The sequence below is a fragment of the Aedes albopictus genome, chromosome 3 (assembly GCF_035046485.1).
Source record: "Aedes albopictus strain Foshan chromosome 3, AalbF5, whole genome shotgun sequence".
Taxonomy (NCBI): domain Eukaryota; kingdom Metazoa; phylum Arthropoda; class Insecta; order Diptera; family Culicidae; genus Aedes; species Aedes albopictus.
In genome coordinates this window covers 12,897,079-12,918,331 of record NC_085138.1, presented here as the reverse complement: position 1 = coordinate 12,918,331, position 21,253 = coordinate 12,897,079, and the positions used below count along the sequence as shown (strand labels likewise).

The window sequence follows — 21,253 nt, the reverse complement described above, 5'->3', positions numbered from 1 at the left end:
CAGAGCGAGTAAAATATACAAATCTTCTCCATTCATCGACGAATTTGGAGTAATGAGAGTTGACGGTAGGACGACTAATGCGAAATATCTACCGTTTGATTGTCGTTTCCCCGTGATATTACCAAAGGACCATCTCATAACGACTCGTCTGGTGGAACATTACCATCGCATCTGTGGGCATACGAATAAGGAAGCCGTTGTAAACGAAATTCGTCAGCGGTTCGATATTTCTCATCTACGCGCTGTGGTGGACCGAGTAGCCCAGGACTGCATGTGGTGCAAGATTAAATCGAGCAAGCCACATTTCCCGCGGATGGCGCCCCTACCCGAACAACGTCTTACTGCATATGTTCGTCCATTCAGCTATGTCGGAATAGATTACATGGGTCCGTTGGAAGTGACCGTTGGGCGACACAAAGAGAAGCGATATGTCGCGGTATTCACCTGTCTAGTTGTCCGCGCTATCCATCTAGAAATCGCCTTTGATCTATCCACGGACTCCTGCATAATGGCAATCAAACGCTTTGTTCGAAAGCGAGGGTCGCCGCTCGAAATATTCTCCGATAACGGGACCAATTTCGTTGGCGCAAGTCGTCAGCTAAAAGAGCAAATCCAACGAATCAATGAATCATGTGCAGAAACTTTTACCGATGCTCATACGAAATGGTCGTTCAACCCCCCGTCGGCGCCACACATGGGGGGCGTGTGGGAACGGATGGTGCGCAGCGTTAAGGACGGAATGAAGGCAATTGACGATGGACGTAAACTCACCGATGAAGTCTTGCTGACAGTTTTAGCAGAAGTTGAAGGATTCGTAAATGCCCGTCCATTAACTTACATGCCTGTAGATAGAGAAAATCTGGAGGCGATAACGCCCAATCATTTTTTGATTGGAGGATCATCACCAAGTCATGAACCGCTAAGGATGTCGACGGATCTCGGCGCTATGTTGCGAAGCAGCTACCTACGGAGTCAGTACATAGCCGATAAAGTATGGAGCAGATGGCTAAAAGAGTATCTACCTACAATCAACAAACGCTCTAAATGGATCGATGATGTTCGAGCAGTTCAAGTAGGGGACCTGGTGTATGTTGTCGAAGGCGACAGAAGGACTTGGACCCGCGGAAGGATTGAGGAGCTCATAACCGCGAAAGATGGACGGGTCCGGCAAGTGATCGTACGTACCGCATCTGGGCTATTAAGACGGCCAGTGGTGAAGTTGGCGCTTATGGAGATAGGAAAGACTCGTGAACCCGAGGAAGAGCAAGATGATCTTCACTTGGATCCACGGGGTGGGGGATGTTCTGGCATCACGGCGCCGCATCACGTTTGATTGTATTGATAGTGTGAAAATGCGTATGATGTTATGACAGTTGAGCAAACAGTTTGGTAGAATCGCAACGTGGAAATAAGTGGGGTTGAATTTGCCACTATTAATTGGCCGGGATTCTGCTAAACCGAACTAAGCGCCAAAAAGTTTATTCCGAGATAATTAAGCTTCAAGTTCAACCACTCAGAAATAAACAACAGCTAAGATTATTTGAAACTTTTTCGCACACATGTAACTTACAAGCCTTTATTAACCATCAGAGATGAAGAAAACATGTAAATTATTTAAAATCATTGATATAATACCATTTAATTTCTCAGTACTTTGCACTCAGTTCACTCTGGCTGAACAAAAACATTGGAATATGGTTTATAGTTCAGTCTGGCTGACTGTGTTTCTTTGTTTCAGAGAAAACCAGTCGGAATGTGATAAAAAAATCTCGATTTTTCAGTGTCTATGAAGTTGAAATCGATATCACTCACAATCCTTCACATGAATCAGAGAGGACGCGTAGTATGGTAGCACAAAGGTCTCAAAATAGTGTGAAATGTAAACGGCGGAAGCCCTCTCAGCTCAGCCCTTCCCATCTACGTTTTTTTATAGGCGGTGCATGTGCAGGCACAGAACAAGAGTGATTATGTCAAATGATGTCCTTGCATGTCCTGAGGTCCTGAGATGTGAAAATGGAGCAATTTGTGTACTTCAAATTTATACTGGTCGAAGAAAACCATGAAAATGATCTGCCAAAGTGAACTAAGACAAAAAAAATTCGAAAATATTAAAGAGATTCGAACTTGGGTCCTTTAAGTGATAACCAAGCACGTTACCTCTAGGCCATTTTACTTAGCTGAAGGTCAGTTGTTAAGTCTGAATCAAGTTCTAAACATTCCTCTCTAGCATGGTTTTCGTGAAAACGCCATTTTTCGATCAGCCAAAGCGAACCAAGTGTTTGATTTTTTTCAAGCTTTATTATTCTTATTAGCCTTGTTGTTCAATGACGGCTCCTGGGTTCAATAATCAGTATGAGGTGTATCAACATAACGCATGTATTCAAAGCCAGTTCATCTTTGTATTGTTGAGAATAAATTGATTTTTAAATGCAGTGGATTTGGTTCGGTCTGGCTGACTGTGATTTGGAAAAATGGCGATCAACGCCATCGAAATCCAAATCAATCCTCCAACACCCGTATTTTTGATTACGTGTTAAATTCTCTCACAGATTGTTACTATGAGTCGGTTAGAAGTTAGAAATCTGACAGCGATGAGGAAAACTTGAAATGTTCATCATTTGGACCAAAACTAAAACATTTCGCTGATTCTATGGAATGGTTTACAGTTCACTCTGGTTGGATGCAATTTTATTTTTTGTATATTCTGCCAAACAGAAATTTTGAATTTACTCCACGAAGAGCTGTCAGAATTACTGGATTTTTACACGAAAAGAAGATCATCATATTCTTCATCTAATGGTTAAGAAAACTCAATTTTTCAAAAAATGGTCTTTGGTTCGGTTTAGCAGAACCCCGACCAATTGAGGTAATAATTTAATTTTAATTGATATCTAATGAATTATATAAATAATTATACGACTCTAATAGCTTTGCACATCGAGTCGACAAAACCGCCTTTAAGGACAGAGTTTGTGAGCGAGAATTTAGCGGAGAAGACTATGTAAGATAACCTGTTTTGTATCATGTAACATAAATAATAAATGAATTGGATTTTTTCAGCTTTGAGCTGCTGCTACAAAAACGCACTGCTGCGAAGTCTATAATACAGTCCGAACACCTTGCAACCCTTTGAAATACTCCTGAAGTGCCTTGAAACACCTCTCGAACATCCGTAACCTCATTATTGAAATGTCCTTAAAATCCTCGTATTTGAAAACTCATTTAATTTAAGGGTGTTCCTGAAACCCCGCATGATACGTCCGTTGTAGGGTCTTACTCTTGCGCCACTAATACTAATGCATGTGCATAATAGGCTCACCTTTAATTGAGGGACTTGAACGAGTGACAGGAACGGGGACGGAGAAAAGGACGAAACAGTGATGGAAGTTAGACGCTTGAGGAATCCGGATTCCTGATTGCTTTCCGCGGGGACTTACCGTAAGAAGATTCTTTCTGGAGATGGCCACTCCGCTTACTACAACCGTAACCTGATAAACGCCGAAACACCCCTGAAATCTCTGTAATCCTATTGAAACGCCATTGAAATTATTCGAAAACCTTCCTGAACACCTTCCGAAGCCCTTTGAAATGCCTCTGAAATGCCTTGAAACGCTCCAGAAACCATATGAAAAGACTCCTGATACCCCTTAAATCATCCTTAAAGTCCCTCTAAACGTCCTTGAAACCCTCTAATACATACTATGTATTAAAACGATCCTTAAATCCCCGTAATCCCATTAAAACGCCAAAAAAAATCTGACGGAACGCCCTTGAAAAGCTAATGAAATCCCGAAACAACCCTGAAGCCCCTTGCAACCACCTTTTTTGGGAAACCTCCTTAGCCCCATCTCAAACGTTCAAGAGCAAAAACTATTCTCGCGACGAATGAGTGTAATCAGTTATGTACCCTTTAATTCCTCCGCCCTATTTTGCTTATCCTTTGCCAAAATAGGGCGGAATTAAAAAGTACATAACTGATTACACTCATTCGAAGAGGGTATTCTGCTTAGAGGGTTCAAAAAGTCGGTACAACATATTCTCGCGAACTAAGTTAATGCCTATTTTAATTTATGCACCCCTAGCCTGGAGCATTAAAAAAGGTTCCAGTGCACCGAAGATATTGGGAGTCCCTGAGCAACTGGGTAAGTTGATTGGGCAACAACTTCATCAAGGTCTCTAAAATGCAATGCAGTTCGTTGGAGCTGCAGAACAAAGAGCGAATCGCGCTATAACTCGAGCTGCATCACCAAAACGCGAGAAGCAACGATCTATACAACTGGTGAATTTCCAGTTCCGGAGGTATCTTCTTCTTCTTTATGGCTCGACGTCCCCACTAGAACTGGCCCTGCCTCACTTCAACTTAGTGTTCTTTGAGCACTTCCACAGTTATTAATTGAAGGGTTTTCTTTGGCTGCCATTGCATGAATTTGTATATTGTGCGGCAAGTACAATAATACATTATGCCCAGGGAGTCGAGAAAATTTTCCCGACCGGAACGGGAATCGAACCAGCCGTCTCTGGATTGGCGAACCATAGCCTTAACCACTAGGCTAACTGGAGACCCCGGAGGTATTTAGTTTCCATATCAACCATCTCAAGGTCAAGATCAATGTGGTGTACCCACTGCAGTTGCTATGCAACCAAGAAACCAATGCCGCCCTCCCTCAAGGTGGTCGATGGTCTATGGATCAGTTTTCATCTATGTAGTCCTGGCAGGAATGAGCCCTTTGGTCATCGTTGGAGACTTTAACATCTGGAGCTGTTGAAAGGAGCAATAGGGACGGTGCGGAGTCCATCATCGATGTGACCTGTTTATGTCCAGGTCTAAACCCTACTTAATTCAGACTGGAGGGTTGACGGTATCCACCATTGTGAACGGCATACCAGACGCTTCGAAATGCCTGCATTTGTGGAGTGATTGCTCGTGGTGAGAAACACCTGTCCAGCTACGACCTAGTCGGAACCCCAGTTAAGCGTACGACGGTGCATTGTCAAGACGATCCTTACTCAGGAACAGCGGTTGATCAGTGTACCAGTGGTGCTAGGACATCTCAGGCCTCCACTTATCCTGCCTAACAGCTAGGAGAAGAATGCAAAGAGTTCGTACTAATGAGGGTAGCGCGAAGCGAATTGAGATCTACAACCCGGTCATGCCTTTACAGCTGTGGCTATAGGGGCCCTTAACGTTTGAAAGCTGTATTAACGCTCCTTGTGTATTAAATAGGGTAATTTTTGACCCTACGTCAGCGATCTGTTTCCAACGTGATGCATTAAGAATGTTAAATAAATTTTTCAATCCAAACCGGGATGAGAACTGCTTGAATCTCAAAAATCAATCGAAACAACCATAGAAAATTCATGAGCAACTTTCCAGCCTTATGTTGGCTAAGATGCGTAACTGCCAAATGTCTTTCACGTATGTAAAACACACAACCACGTAGGAAGGTTGTTGAACGACACCAAATTTCCACGGTGCTCGACATCGAAATCCGGCGAAAAGGCAACCAGCGTTTATTATGCTTGTAAATTGTGCTTTGGGGAGCTCTAACGCTACCCACCAAGCAAATGAGAGCTTGTCGTTGTCTGTGGGAATGATAGAGTAAGCAAGGAATTTACGTAAGTAATAGAAAAAATCATGTTTTTGTAACCGTAAGCTAAGGTTGACTTTAAAAGGTCAGTTGTTCATACTATAACTTTGTTTCGATTAAGGCTAGCACTATTTACAATTTACAATAGGGTATTTTACTATTTGGGCAGGTGTACCTATTTTGGGCACTTGTTGCTATAACTAAGTCAATTTCAAACCGATTGATTTGAATTTTTGTACAGAGTTAGATACTGTACGTGCCTAACTCTAGACAAAATTTCAAATCAATCGTTTCGAAATTGACTTAGTTACAGCGGCAAGTGCCCAAAATAGGTACACCTGCCCAAATGGTACAAGACCCTACTATAACTTTGTTTCGATTAAGGCTACCCGGGCAGAGTTCAAGTACTGACGATCAAAATTTGGTTTGTTTCAGATAAGAGGTAAAAGTACTGAAAATAATAGCAAAAATTTGTTCCTGAACCATCTAACCAATAGCAAAATATGATATTTGAAGATCAATCAAATAGCTCACTGCTATTAGCTCGATCTTACCAAGAGCTAAATGTGCTATGATGATGATGTTCCTGGAGTAAAATTGAGATATTATTTTCAGTACTTTTACCTCTTATCTCAAGCAAACAAATATCACTTTTTGTTCGCCATATCAAAATATGCTTTTTTCCTCTGCTCCTCTGCTTCCTCTGCTTCCACATTATCGGAACAATTAAGCGTATTGATCGATCCCAAATTAGGGAATAATCCGGTTATTGATTCTCTATGCTACCATTCCCCAACCCCATAGATTTATTATTCATTGCACAAAAACAAAATATCAAATATCCCAATTATTTGCAATCGTTTTTGGTTCGGTTCTCTCTTCAACTCTTATTTGGTAGCGTGAATCGATAACATAATAACAGATAATCGGTGAAGCATCCATAGATACCATATTTAGATTTACTTGTATATTTTGAATTGTGAGTTTGTTGAATCGAAAATACAGTCACTAGTAGACGTTCAACGTTAATTATTTCCGCTTAGATGGAACTTGCGTAGAAAGAGGAAAAAGCCCGAAACATTTCCATAAACTTTCAGAAAACTTATGGAAACGCATGGATACTAGTAGTTTTACGAAGGGAACCAATCGAATTTCAGATGCCCTATCAAAAGCTGCGCCTTATTTATCCTACCGGTCGATAAAGTGTGAGAATCAATTTATAACACTTCTGATGAATGTGATTTTTAGTAAGCAGCTTATTATTTAAAACAATCATCTACAGGAACTTTTTTCAATTTGTAATCAAAAGCAAGACATTGAAATAAAATTTAAAGTCGGTAATTGGCGTATGAAATGAACGAACAGAACGAAAGGTCAAGATCGACCCCCCCACCCCCGGAAAAACTTACCTAAAGCTAAAGAAAACGCACAGCGACACGATGAGCGTTACGAGCGAGATGGTGTAGCCACCGATGTACAGGTCGTTAACCAACCGCCGGAACTGCGTGCGTTTTTGGTTGTTGCGTTCGTTCGAGTGCGGCGGGAAAAGAAAGGAAAAGTTAAGATGGAAACCGAGTTAGCGAGTTAGGGAAAACGACATTATTTCACGAGAGACGTTGCGGTGGCTGTTCGTTGGGAATGGATGGACTTGGACAGTTGCTTGCTGGTGACACGGTGGCAAATCAAATTTTGTGCGTCATATAGGCTTATTACCTACCCGAACCGAACATGAACGAATATTTGATGCAGCGTCAGAATAATCAAATGTGATGTGGACTTGGTTGCCCTCAAGATAAAACACAACGGCAGTCACAGTCAGTCAAAGTTTACCCAGAATATACAAAATCACCAAATTCACTAATTTGGACTTAATCTAGAATATGATATTGTTTACTATGCTTACATAAATTTCAAAACGTTATATTGCTTAAATGTATAACTTTTTAATAATTAGTTGACTTATTTGGTTTGGTTGCAAAAAAAATTGCAAATAATGATGATTCGATATCCTGAAAGGAGCGTCTATTATAGCCTCACAGTAAAGCCGCCTGATAAGCACAATTGTATGAAACAGAGTAATATGCGTAAGTTTTACTAAATTTCCAATTGCGGAGGTAAACAGCGCCACCTTCTATCCTAATGCAATGAACGAAAAAGTAACTTGTCGACAGATAAACTATGGTACATGCCAGACCGAAAAAAAACGTTTCTAGACTTTAGGCCCCATTAAACATCCAAGGTCGCTTTATGTTGAGCAAATGTTCGGCTTGTTATTTGAATAACAGCATGTCGGCGAACAAATTAACACTGAAAACATTTTATTCACTGTGCATTATCAGAGTTAACTGCTTCATCCATATTTTATTTTAAAACCTTAACATTCGTAATGGCTTGCTGGGTGTCTAAAGAGTTAGCTGACGGAGATTATTCGGTGAGTTTGTTCCTTGCTCCCTACCCGTATGCGGATTCTATTTTCAAAAATTTTTTATTCACTGCATGGAAGACAATTTGCAGCTATTTATTATTGTGTGTGTATGTAGCTTTCAAATATTTTTCAATCGAATTTGTATAGTTCGTAACTTCGAGTCGACCCAAATTTTCAGTATCAATATGTTCTTCTGTTAATATTAAATTTTCCTATATTTTTGTACAGGTCTCCACTTTAAGGTGCTGGCCACAGTATTTTGTTGTACAATGTGTTTCAGTATTTTCCCCTAGTTTGTACGGTCCGTCACTAGATGTGTCGGCACAGAGTAATTTGTGAATGCATATGTCGAATGCATGTAATTACAGCAAGTTATATTGCATATTGGTTCACCAGTCCTCTCAATTGCGAGGTAGCTCTTGCGAATGTTCAAGGTCTCACCATTCTTCCAAATTGTAAGGTGGCCAGTTTTCCCAAACGAACACCGAACTCGCCAAGTACTGCTGTATTCAAACTCCGTCTGTGCTCCGACTCGGTGTTTAAAACGCAACACACAAATCTGTACCCAAACGTGTACTTCTGTTCAAAGTTCGTTTTAAACACAAGTACCGCGGACACATGTACAGTATGTACACGTGTACCGTGCGAAACGAAGTGGGAAGCGATCATGCAAAAAAGAACTTTCTCGAACGACGATTGACAGTTCGACACCACTCGTTTACCAATCGGAAAGCCGCTTCGGGTTTTGTTCTCGGTTTGCGTTCGGTCCGATTTTCGTTTCGTACTGCGGTACGTACACAAGTTTTGTACTTGAGTACACTTTGGTACGGAGTATTTACGCTAGCAAACACGGGTACTCCGATGTTTGGCGTTTGACGTTCAACACAAGTGCGAGAAAGTGTACATAAGTTGAACATGTGTTAAGTTCAGGGCGCCAAACTTTCAAGCAGACGAGCTGAAGTTCATCGTGCGGCAATTTTCATTCACTTGTCTGCGTATTCATATTCAGCTGCTCGATACTCGTTTGTCAACTGAATGAAAGTCAATGAATATTTGTAAACATCTTACAAAGTGATAAATTGCTGATAAAATATTAACGTTTCGATTACATTTAACGGTGCTTTACACAAATCTTTTCCCATTTGATTGTCGTGGAGTGTTTTTGGAAAGAATCGTAGCCATAAACGTAGGTAATTATGAATATGTTTCTCGATCGGCTTCATATTCAATGACTACGAATTGACTGACTGTGTGAAGAGGGAGAGCGAAAATGAATTTGTTTGTTTTGAATATTCAGGGCAGAATCATTCAAATTCGTGCTGTTTTCAGTCAATGACTATGAACATTTTGCACCCTGGTTAAGTTCATGGGAAGACTGAAGGTGGCACAATTGTGGCACAATTGAATGTGTGTGTGTTTTGTGTATGCTCACGGTTACATGGATAGCATCGCTTACCAAAGTGAATCCTGATCTATGTAACTATCTACCCCTCCCTACTAACAAAACCTCGTTCCCGTGACAACTGTGGAGGGCCCAGTAGTACATACAAGGCGCTGTCCATAAACTACGTAGACTAATTTTTGGACATCCTCCTCCCCTCCCTTCCCCCTCGTAGACTTACGTTCATACAAAAATTTTGAAATTTGTATGGAGCATAGACTTTGGCCAGAACCACCCGCCCCCCTCAAGAGCCTACGTCAGCGTTTCTCAAACTATGGGTCGCGACCCACTGGTGGGTCGCACGCTGATTTTTGGTGGGTCGCGAATGCTTGGGCGATGTTGTTATAATTGTCTTAGTTAATTTATTTTAAATAATATTTTGGGCCATTTTTTAATTTAAAAATATTCTCTTGGAGAATGGACCGAGTTATTTCTAGAAATCAGGATTCTCCTTAATTATTTTATTACAACTTTTATATTATAAGTCTTTGTCTGGAGTATATTCAATATTGAAACTACTTTCTGCGTTCTGAAATCGATTCTGAAACTATGAGATTTCAATAAGAAGGTATAAGATTCAAGTAAAATTTCAGATTTTCCTAGTGGTCTGGGAAATGATGAATTCAAGTATTCGCTTGCAGTATTTATGCCTTTTCAGTTAGATTTACACGCCCGCAGTTCAGAAGTTAGAATTTAAGAACAATTTTGATATACCAAAATTCTGCAAAAAAATATCAAATCTCGTCAAGAAACCAACGAACGTTTGATAATATTCATCGAATTATCTGTTTATTCAACCGAACTCCGATAAAGCTTAGTTTCGGTAAAATTCTGCTAGATTTCGAAAATTTGACCTTTTAGAAATCTCGTCTGACTCATTTGACCATTCAGCAGAATAATGTTTTTTACAACTCCTTTCGCCGTAAATATAGAATAACATTTTCATCTCGATCTGTTTGAAAAGTTCTGCAAAAGCATAAAATAAAACTATTTTTTTTTCAAAGACTATATGTATATAAATTCTATGTTTTCAATGGTGTTACATGGAGTCACAGTGGTTAAATTTGAATAAGAAACTTGGAAACATCTCTAAAAGATAAAGAGTTAACTTAAACCGATCTCTCAGGCACATTAACCTTATTTTGACTAAAAATTGAAACAATTATTGTAAATTTGAAAAAAATTAAAATTTGCAAGGTTAAGTGCTACCGTAACGTAAGTTAATCAAAACCTACGAAGACGATAAAATATATTCATTACAAAAGTCAGTACACATTTTCTAAATTGCTGTATGCTACGAAAATACGTGCTGGTGGCTCGCAAAATTCTGTAACAATCAATAGTGGGTCGCAAGCTGAAAAGGTTTGAGAACCCCTGGTCTACGTAGTTTATGGACAGGCCCGAACCTCTAGTAGCAACGGTTGTCAAACTAACATTCCGGTTTACCGTAAGGACGTGGCCGGCACTGTTATTGACCGAATGGAATTTGAGCTCTCGGAACGTGTACATTGAGTGAGGTGTGCTAGTCCCAAGCCCCATCTATTGGTTCTCTGTGCAAGTCTGCCAGCTCTGGTCAATCACGGATTAGCAACTATGAAGTGTACGGTCACCAATGCTCATTAGGCAGCGGCTTATTTTTCAAAAGTTGTTGAAACCTAAAATTCGAAAGCTCTTTTGGATTCAAATGATGTAAAAAGAGAAACCTCTGAGTTTGAGCCAAAAATATTGAGATTTAGAGGTGTCGCAGTCGCCTCAAAGTTGAATTTTCGAGTAATAAAAAGGTGTTTTCACATCAAGTTTCATAACTTTTTCAATTTTCAACCGATTTTCAATCTTTTTTCATAAATCTCTCACCAATTGAATTTGGAATAAAATTGTAGAACATTTTTTTCCCAAAGTCACGTAAAACATTAAAAACTCATTTAATTTATTTTCTTCTTCTTTAAACAAAAAAAAATGACTTCGGGACCCGATAACTTTTTAACCGCTTGACCGATTTCAAATCTTTTGGCGTGCTTTTGTAGATGTTTTTGTTGCCTAAGAATGCTGTAAATAAACTGTACCTTAAAAAAAATGGTTTCAACATGGATAAATATCAAAAACCGTTCAAAAACACGTATTTTACATGAAAAATGAGAACTTGGCCAAATTTTCATAGTTTTCATGCTTAATTTCGGGCCTAAAATGAAAAATTCATTCTAAATTTAATCATATTGAAGCCCTAAACTTCAATTTTTAGAGTGTTCTGAATTAAAAAATATTTTTATGTTCAAAATGCGAGGATTTTTTTTTTTTGAAAAAAGTCCTCCACTGTGTTCCATATCATATATATAAAATCCCAGAGTTGTCTGTCCTTCCGTCACGCTTTGAAATGTTTCATTGAAATGTTTCACCATAGTTGTAACGCTTCAGAAATAATAAGAAGATCTTTTTGGAATGATCTGGAACATCAATATTCTGAAAATTCCAAGAACTTTCTGGAAGGTACTGATAGCTCCAAAAGAAAAGAAGAAGGTTCTGGAATTTTCCGGAGTATTGAATTTCTTAAATATTCGAGACCTTCTAGAAATTTCTGGACGCTCCACAGAGAAGATGCAATATTATGAAACAAAGTTTCAGAAAAAAACAACGTTCTGGAATGTTCTGAATTATTAAACTACTTTAATTTTCGAGAACTTTTAGGAAGTCTGGGGAAGTTCACCCTGAGAAGCGTCTAGAAGTTTCTTACCATTTCAGGGATTAGAAGCCTGTAACAGTTAAAGGTGTGTACTTGGAAGTATACTTTCTGGCGTTTTTCATATATGAATACATGACAGTATACCTTCTGGCGCTTCTGATGAGTAATTGCTTTCATTGCTGAGTGAAATGTTTCGCATAATTACAATGGCTTCTGAGGAAACTTCTGGAAATTGTTATTCCAGAATGCACAAGAATCTCCTTGAGGGATGAACATTTTCTAAATCCAAATTAAGGAGATCAGAAACGGCATATGAATCCAGGTGTTGTTCATCTGTCCTCCTGTCACCCTTAGCAAAGTTTGACTGAAATAATTCACGTATTTCGGTGAGGCCAGCATGTCGAGTGTTCGAGAGTGAAGTCGAAGAATTGAATTCGAAGAAACTCCTTTTCTACCAAAACGTCATTGTAATTCGAGAGGTTTCTGTTTCAAATATGGAGACATTTTTCAAACTTTCCTGCGCAAAGAGGAAGAAGCAGAAGAGAAGAACAATATTCTAGAACATAACGTATGACCCGGAGGGATGAAAATACTATTTATACAAATGTTCAAGAGTTTTCCAAACATAATGAGCCAAGGACTGAAAGTCTCTTTAATATAGCTAAATCAATCAATCAAACATAATGAAAATTCTCGGCTTGGTATACAAGAAGAAAAATAAGTTTCTGGAACATCCTAGAATATTCTATGAAGAAATCAATATGCTTTTTTCATTATTGGAAGAAATATTCCGGAACTAAAACAAGGAAATGAATACATTCTAGGACATATTTCGAAGGAAGGAGAGGCGTATTTCAAAACGTTCCTGGGCGAAGAAGTTGGAGAAGAGGAACGAGAAGAATATAAAGATACGCATGTTTTTGAATATTTTAGAACATTCTCTGATGCAGGAAATACTAGAAATGTTCGTTCGTGAATTTTCGATGAATAATAAAATGTTTAGAAGCTTTCTGTTTCTAATTCTAAACAATTATGAACATTACTGTGAGAAGCAGGAAATGAAATTGAAGATTCGTGAACATTCTCGAACATTCATCGTAGCAATCAAACGAATAACATACATCTTTCACAAATAGGGGGCCATGCACAAATTACGTCACACTTTTAGGGGGGAGAGGGTTTGTCATAACGTGACGACCCATACACGAATTTTTGAAGTATCATACAAAAAGTGTGACATAGGACATTTGTGTATCACCCCAGCATATTCAAAAACTTTCTATTTAGGATTCGGAGAAGTTTTTGGAGCCTTACATTGCAAAGAGATTAAGTAGGAAATTTTAGAACTCTTCAGAGAAATAAACATGGTTTCTGAATAAAGTTGAAAATGCTTTGACATCCATGTGCACAACAGAACATGTGCTCGATGAACAAATTGAGATTTGAAATTATGAAAAGAAATCCACGTACTCCGGTGAGACTCGAACTCACGACTCCCAATTCGCTAGACGGGCGCTTCTATTCCTTCAAGCTACGGAGTCACTCGACTATCTCCGTCGCCAGCAGGCCTAGAACTGAACTCGATTCCACTATCGCACATGGTTATCTTCTTTTCACAATCCAAACCCCCTTCGGATGGGATTAGATGAACATCTAACACATTGTCTGTTGTGCACATGTATGTCAAAGCGGGAGAGGAAGTTATTTTTAAATTGTCGAGAGCTTCGGGCACTGCCTTCCAATCACTTATTGGTATGGCAATTAGTGTGCAGTCGGATTCTCGACGGGTCGGTCCTCGGCCGACCGAATACGGTAAGGGTGACCGTAGCACCTTACAAATGTCAATTTCTTGATTTTGCTTTGGCTGACCAAGCCATGTGGGAAATTACACTGTTGAAAATGCTTTGACATCCATGTGCACAACAGAACATGTGCTCGATGAACAAATTGAGATTTGAAATTATGAAAAGAAATCCACGTACTCCGGTGAGACTCGAACTCACGACTCCCAATTCGCTAGACGGGCGCTTCTATTCCTTCAAGCTACGGAGTCACTCGACTATCTCCGTCGCCAGCAGGCCTAGAACTGAACTCGATTCCACTATCGCACATGGTTATCTTCTTTTCACAATCCAAACCCCCTTCGGATGGGATTAGATGAACATCTAACACATTGTCTGTTGTGCACATGTATGTCAAAGCGGGAGAGGAAGTTATTTTTAAATTGTCGAGAGCTTCGGGCACTGCCTTCCAATCACTTATTGGACCGACCCGTCGAGAATCCGACTGCACACTAATTGCCATACCAATAAGTGATTGGAAGGCAGTGCCCGAAGCTCTCGACAATTTAAAAATAACTTCCTCTCCCGCTTTGACATACATGTGCACAACAGACAATGTGTTAGATGTTCATCTAATCCCATCCGAAGGGGGTTTGGATTGTGAAAAGAAGATAACCATGTGCGATAGTGGAATCGAGTTCAGTTCTAGGCCTGCTGGCGACGGAGATAGTCGAGTGACTCCGTAGCTTGAAGGAATAGAAGCGCCCGTCTAGCGAATTGGGAGTCGTGAGTTCGAGTCTCACCGGAGTACGTGGATTTCTTTTCATAATTTCAAATCTCAATTTGTTCATCGAGCACATGTTCTGTTGTGCACATGGATGTCAAAGCATTTTCAACAGTGTAATTTCCCACATGGCTTGGTCAGCCAAAGCAAAATCAAGAAATTGACATGAATAAAGTTGTAGAAAAGCAAAAAATGCATACCAACATTTTTAAGCCATCGTCATAATTCTTGGGATTGTGAAACGTGGCTAGCCACGTCGGGTCAGCTAGTTCCTAAATATTATGCTTAGTATCTGGTTTGTAGTAAAAACTTACAAAAAATTGTCCTATACTCCAGTTTTACATGAAAAAATCAAGTCAATAACTATAGTTTCTTTGCATAAAAAGTCCTTTGATATTCTGCAGTGCATGCATGAGCGTAGCCAGAGGGGGGCAGGGGGGCCGTGCCCCCCCCCTGGCCGCCAGATTTATTTTTGTAAAATCGAACCAACTCAAAAATTATTAATAATACAGAGTTCCTAAAAATATATCTCAAAAAAAATCTAATAATTAAGATTTTTATCCACAATTATCAAACCTTTTTTACTCGAGAACCACAGCGAATTTCGCCAAATGTTTCTCCAAGAGAACCACTTCAATCTTATCATGATTTTTTTTTCCAAATAAAAAAGTTTTGTTGAATGGCTAAATTTTGTGATGTTTATTCATGGAATACAAAAACAGCATGCCAAATTTTCCAGATAACCCGGAACCGGTTCCGGTAGGGAAAAGTAAATACTTAGTAGAATTGCTATAGAGTGTAGTTATGTGCTACTGCTACACGAATTTTCACTAGTATTCAATTCAAACAAACGTCATGTAAAGAGCAAAATACTTGGGATTTCTTTACGAATTCTGTCAAGGACACCTTCAGAAATTCCTTTTTTTTTTGAGGATTCCTCCACCAATTTCTCCAGGGATTTCCAAAGGAATGTCAACAGAAATTGTTTTATTATTTGTCAAGGACACCTTCAGAAATTCCTTTAGGCATTTATTCAGGAACTTCTTCAAGGATTCTTTCAGAAATTCCACAAGGGACTTCACCATGAGTTTCTCGTCAGCGAATTCTTCCATGGACATCTTGAAGGATTCCGATAGTGATCGTTTCATGGTTTGTTCCAAGAAATGCATCAAAAATTCCATCCACGATTCTTCAGAACTTTTTTACAGTCTCTATAATAAAGACAAAAAAAAAACTTTTTTACAGATACTTCAACAAAGATGCATCGACGATTTCCTCCAAGAATTTTTCAGTGATTCCATCATGGATTGCTCCAGAGAACTTCTCAAGAATCCCTCTATAGGTTTCACTAGACATTCCTCCGGGAATTTATCCTGGAATATCTATAGAGGTTCCTGCAGTGATTGTTGAAGTGTTTTTTTTTTGAGGATTCCTCCACCAATTTCTCCAGGGATTTCCAAAGGAATGTCAACAGAAATTGTTTTATTATTTCTGCAAATGTTCCTTCAGATATTTCTTCATGAATAATTCGAACTATTTCAGCAGGAATATCTTCCAGAAATCCTTACAAGAAATTTTACCAGAGATTAGCTAAATATTAATCCAGTAGTTCCTTAAAACATTGTTCAAAACATTCTTTTGGTAGTCTATTCAAGGATTCCAATAATAATTCGTCCAACAATTATTGTAGACATGGATTCCTTCATATTATTTCCTACGAAAATTTTTCCAGGAATTTGTTAAGAAAGCTTTCCTGGGATTTCCTGAGAAATTCCTCGTGGGATTGCTTCAGGAATTCCTCCTGGTTTTCCTCCAGGGATTCACCCGGGAGTTTCTTCTGTGTTTCTTTGAGGAACAACTCCAGTGATTATTTTAAAAAATCCTCCAAGGATTCCCCCAGGAACACTTTTTAATGAGTTCCTCTTGGAATTCTTTCAGGAACTTTTCCAGGAATAAATCCAGTACTTCTTCTGGGGACTGTTTGGGGATGCATCCGGGATTCCTCCTGGGGTTCCTTCTGGAACTGCTACAGGAATTCCTCAAGCATTTCCTCCACGAACTATTTTTTAGAATTTAGGATTTCTCCACGGATCCATCTGAAATGTCCAAAGATCTTCAGGAATTCTTCCAGGACTTTCTCCACAAATTTCTTCAGAGATTCCTCCAAAAATTATTCCAGGGATTCATCTGGGAATTGCTGCAGGGATTCCCCTAAAAATACCTCTAGAGTTTCCTCCAGAAATTCTTCTAGAGATTCTTCCTCCGTTGATCCCTGCAAGCATTCCTCTAGAATATCCTGCAGGGATGCCTCCATGGATTCCTTCAAGAATTTCTGCAGGGATTAACTCGAGAATTGCTTCTGTGATTCTTTACGGAACAACTTATTTAAAAAAAACCCCCAAATATTCTACCAGGAACTCTTCTTAGAATTCCTTCAGGAATTCCTCCTTGTATTCTTTAAGGAACTCCTCCAGGAATTAATTCAGTTTAGGGGTTCCCCTAGGAATTCCTCTTGAAATGGCTTCTGGGATTCCTTCTGAAGTCTCTTCAGGAACTTTTCTAAGGATTCCTCCAGAATTTTTCCAAGAAGGATTCCAAAAGGATTTTTCAGAAATTTCGCCCAGAGCTCCTCCAGAGGTTCCCCCAGAAATTTATCCAGTAATTGAAGCAATAATTCCTCCAAAGATTCCTCCAGGAATTCCTTTAAGGATTCTTCCAGCAATTCCCAAAGGAAAACCTCCAGGAATTCCTCCAGGCATTCTTACAGGATTTAATCCAGGAATTTCTCCAGGATTTCCTCCATGAAATTCTCCATGAATTACCCCAAGAATTTCTTCAGCAATTTCTCTAGGAATTGATCCCGGAATTTCTCCTGGATATCCTTCAGAAATAATGTCAGCAATTTCTCCAGGAATTTTTCCAGCAAACCTTCTGGGGATTTTTTCAAAAATTCTTCCAGGAAATTCTCTAGGAATATCCTCAGGAATTTTTCAGAGATTCTTCCAAACATTTTTCCATGTATTTCTCCTGAGATTCCTTCATGAATTGCTTCAGGCATTCCTCCAGGGATTTCTCAAGAGATTTCTCCAGGAATGCCTTCAGAAATTCCGCTAGAAATTCTTCCAGAATCTTCTCAAGTGATTTTTTCAGAAATACAAACATAATAGAAATCTCCCAGAATTCCTATGGTGATTCCTCCAGGAATTTCATCATGGATTTCTCCAGCAATATTCACTGGAATACCTCTAGGAATTCCTCCAGTCATTTCTCCAGGAATTTCTCTAGGAACTCCTCCAGGAAACTCTCCAGGAATTGCTTCTGGACATCCTTTAGAAATTATGTTAGCAATTCCTGTAGGGATTCCTCCAGGCTTTTCTCCGGAATTTCTCCTGAGATTCCATCAGGAATTGCTTCAAGAATTTCTCCAGATTTCTCCACGAATTTCTCCAGGGATTTTCCCATGGACTTACCCAGGAAATCCTTCGAGAATTCCTCCAGGAAATCCATGTTTTGACAGTTTTTGGTGAAAAGTATGATAAAAATGAATATTTTGACGAATAGTTTGTTCAGAACAAAGATAGGCGACAGAAATATCTACGAAATCACGCCAAAATATTTGAAATCGGTCAAGCGGTTAAACAGTCATTGGGTACCAAAGTCATTTTTTTTTTGTAAAAAGAAGAAAAAAAAATAAATCTTTGAAAACTCATATTTTGCATGAACTCTGGAAAAAAATGATGTTCTACAAGTTTATTCAAAATTTAATTTGTGAGAGATTCATGAAAAAGATTGAAAATCGGTTGAAAATTGAAAAAGTTATGAATCTTGAAGTGAAAACACCTTTTTATTACTCGAAAATTCAACTTTGAGGCGACTGCGCCACCTCTAAATCTCAATATTGTTGGGTCAAATTCAGAGGTTTCTCTTTTTACGTCATATTAATCCTGAAGAGCTTATGAATTTCAGGTTTCGAAAACTTTAGAAAAATAAGCCGCAGCCTAATGCCCATGCTCATTGCTCATCCCTATTTTATTTTCAAATAATGAAATATACCAAAATATATAATAAATATATGTCGTACTCGTAATCCTCACGACAGTCGCCCTGGGAATTAGTATTGCTAGGTACTACAAGTAACTGAGTTGAAATATAATCAATATAATGGCGTGACTATACTGTTACGTTTTAAATGTTCAAAAAAAGGACTGCTACTCACCGGCTACTGGACAACTAGAGCAGCCATACCTCGAAGTCCCGCTACTCGCCACCAGGCAGCACAAGGCTGAAGGAAAAGGCGATATAAGGAGCCATGAGTGGGTGAACAGGAGAAATGCGGGAAATGTAAGCTCGACCAGGAGACGTAGTAACGGAAGCGATCGAAAATGTGGTCACCGGCGGAAATCCTCATTGAAGCAAGGATGTTTTTCCTACAATTATCACCAAGGACGCCATTTCCTAACTCTCATATATACGGCGTGAGAGCGCTAGTACCACCTACTCATACTAAACGATCGAAAAATCCGATCGTTTAGTATGAGTAGGTGGTACTAACACTTTTACGCAGTACCGTCGTGCGGGGCTTCTTTTGACACTATTTCATGATTTTTCAACTTTATGACATTATAACTCTAAGAAGAGTTAATGGATTTTCACAATTTTTACACATAGTAATCGTGAGTATGTATGTAGGATGTTTGCAAAATTTGAACTAAATCCATCAATAAACAAAAAAGTTGTTCATACACCAATCGGACACATCTCATATAGAACCGGATGGGGGCTACTTTGGACATTTTTGTCTATAACAAAACTGCATTTCAAATTCCAGGTGTATATAGAAAACTACTTTGTACCAATACTGTAGGATACTATATCAGACATGATTTCAATAAATATATGCGTTTTAAGATGGTTCTGTGCTACCTGGAAAAGATACCTGAAGAAATTCCTGCAAAAATACTTCTTATAATTCCAGATGAATTTATTGCAGCAATTTCTAGCGGAATTCCTGAAGGGATATGAAGACATCCCAGAAGAAATCTCTGAATGCAGAAAAGCATAAGGACCTGGAGAAATTCCTGAAGGAGTCCTTGAAAAAAGCACTGGAACAATCACTACACTAGAGGAACATCTAAAGATATTCCAGGACGAATTCCCGTAGGAATGCACAGTGAAATCTCTAGAGGAATTCTTGAAAAAAATCTCTGGATGAATCCGTGATGGAATTACATACTTAGAATGGAATTTCAAGTATAACCCTATAAGTATCGGAAAATCATACTTTTTTTTGGTGACCTCAGAGCTGAATAACGTTTGAACTATTTTTAGTTGAACGACCTGCATTAGTGAGGGTCAAAATAAAAAAAATGTTCAGATTAGTAACGGTCAACCCAACGGGGATAGACGGTATATAACCACACAAATTCAAATCAATAGATATAAATTGAATTATAGCGATACTCTGGTTCCATACTTTTCATACCATTTTACTTGTGAATAAGGGGAATCTTTAGTAATTGGTTCTGGTGGAGCATAAAAAGCGAACAATTCCCCTACTTTCATGTCCTGAATAGTTTGGTCGGAGAAAATTATCGCATTCTGTTTTGCAACAGAACTTTTTCAACTTACACAGCTCGAAGAAGATTCATTACTCAAACTGTCAATTAAATTTATCGTAGTTTTTTCATCGATTGCCATACGAAAGGATGGGAACCCAGTTTGAGCGAAATTTGAAGAACAACAAGTTTTTCCCCGTTCACTAACCCTGTTTGCTTACAGCGATCGATGTTAGTGGTGCAATGAAATTGATTGCTTGGCATCAATCGAGGAAGTTTACGAATAAAAACCCAACTCTTGAGCTATGATTCTTTATCAGGAATTAATGGACATCAAACCATTGTGGGTTGTCTACGAAAAGCATCAGCTTCTATAAACCGTCATTTTGCAGCTTGTTGCAATTACTGATTCGATTCGTTACAGTTTAAAACTCATTATTATCCCTTCCCTACAATGGAGACCAACAACCACGTTGCCAGGGATATTCAAATGGCATGCATTCAAGCCCGTAATTTTCCGCTACCGCACGTCGTTCAATCGGTAATAATTTTCGATCCATTATGTATCGCTTCCAAATAGGTGAATTTTCGATTGAAAGCAAAGGATTGTCCCAATTAATTACCAAGGCGACAGGCAAATAACCGCGCACCGTCATTCACTCCAGTTTTCAGTTCAATCCCCTTCGCTGACTGCATTTCTTATTCATAGTGGAATCAGTGAAAGCTTTTTTTCCTGAGTACACGCACTGTGAAACTGGTAAGAGGGTCGTAATGGATTTCGCACTTCAGAGACAACTCCAATGCGGTTGGTAACAGCGACTAGGTACTTTCCGTAAATCGTTAACCAAGCAGGTACACTTGATCAATAATGTATATGGATTTGGTAAATGAATTATGTTCATGTGCCCGGGACTGTGTCACGTCCTTTGCGATAAATGTGAGCATTAGAGAAGGCATCAATCATGTTGCACGGCACATGACACTGTCATCGGATGTGAAATT

The 21,253-nt window shown here is 39.1% G+C and overlaps 1 protein-coding gene across 1 annotated transcript in view; it reads right to left on the bottom strand.

Moving 5' to 3' along the window:
- Positions 1 to 21,253, bottom strand: part of LOC109421803 (calcitonin gene-related peptide type 1 receptor) — a 213,798-nt gene that overhangs the window by 78,675 nt on the left and 113,870 nt on the right. The window contains exon 5 of the mRNA XM_062860396.1: positions 6,998 to 7,089. Coding sequence (XP_062716380.1) covers positions 6,998 to 7,089 — 92 coding nt within the window. The remainder of the gene's footprint in view (positions 1 to 6,997; positions 7,090 to 21,253) is intronic.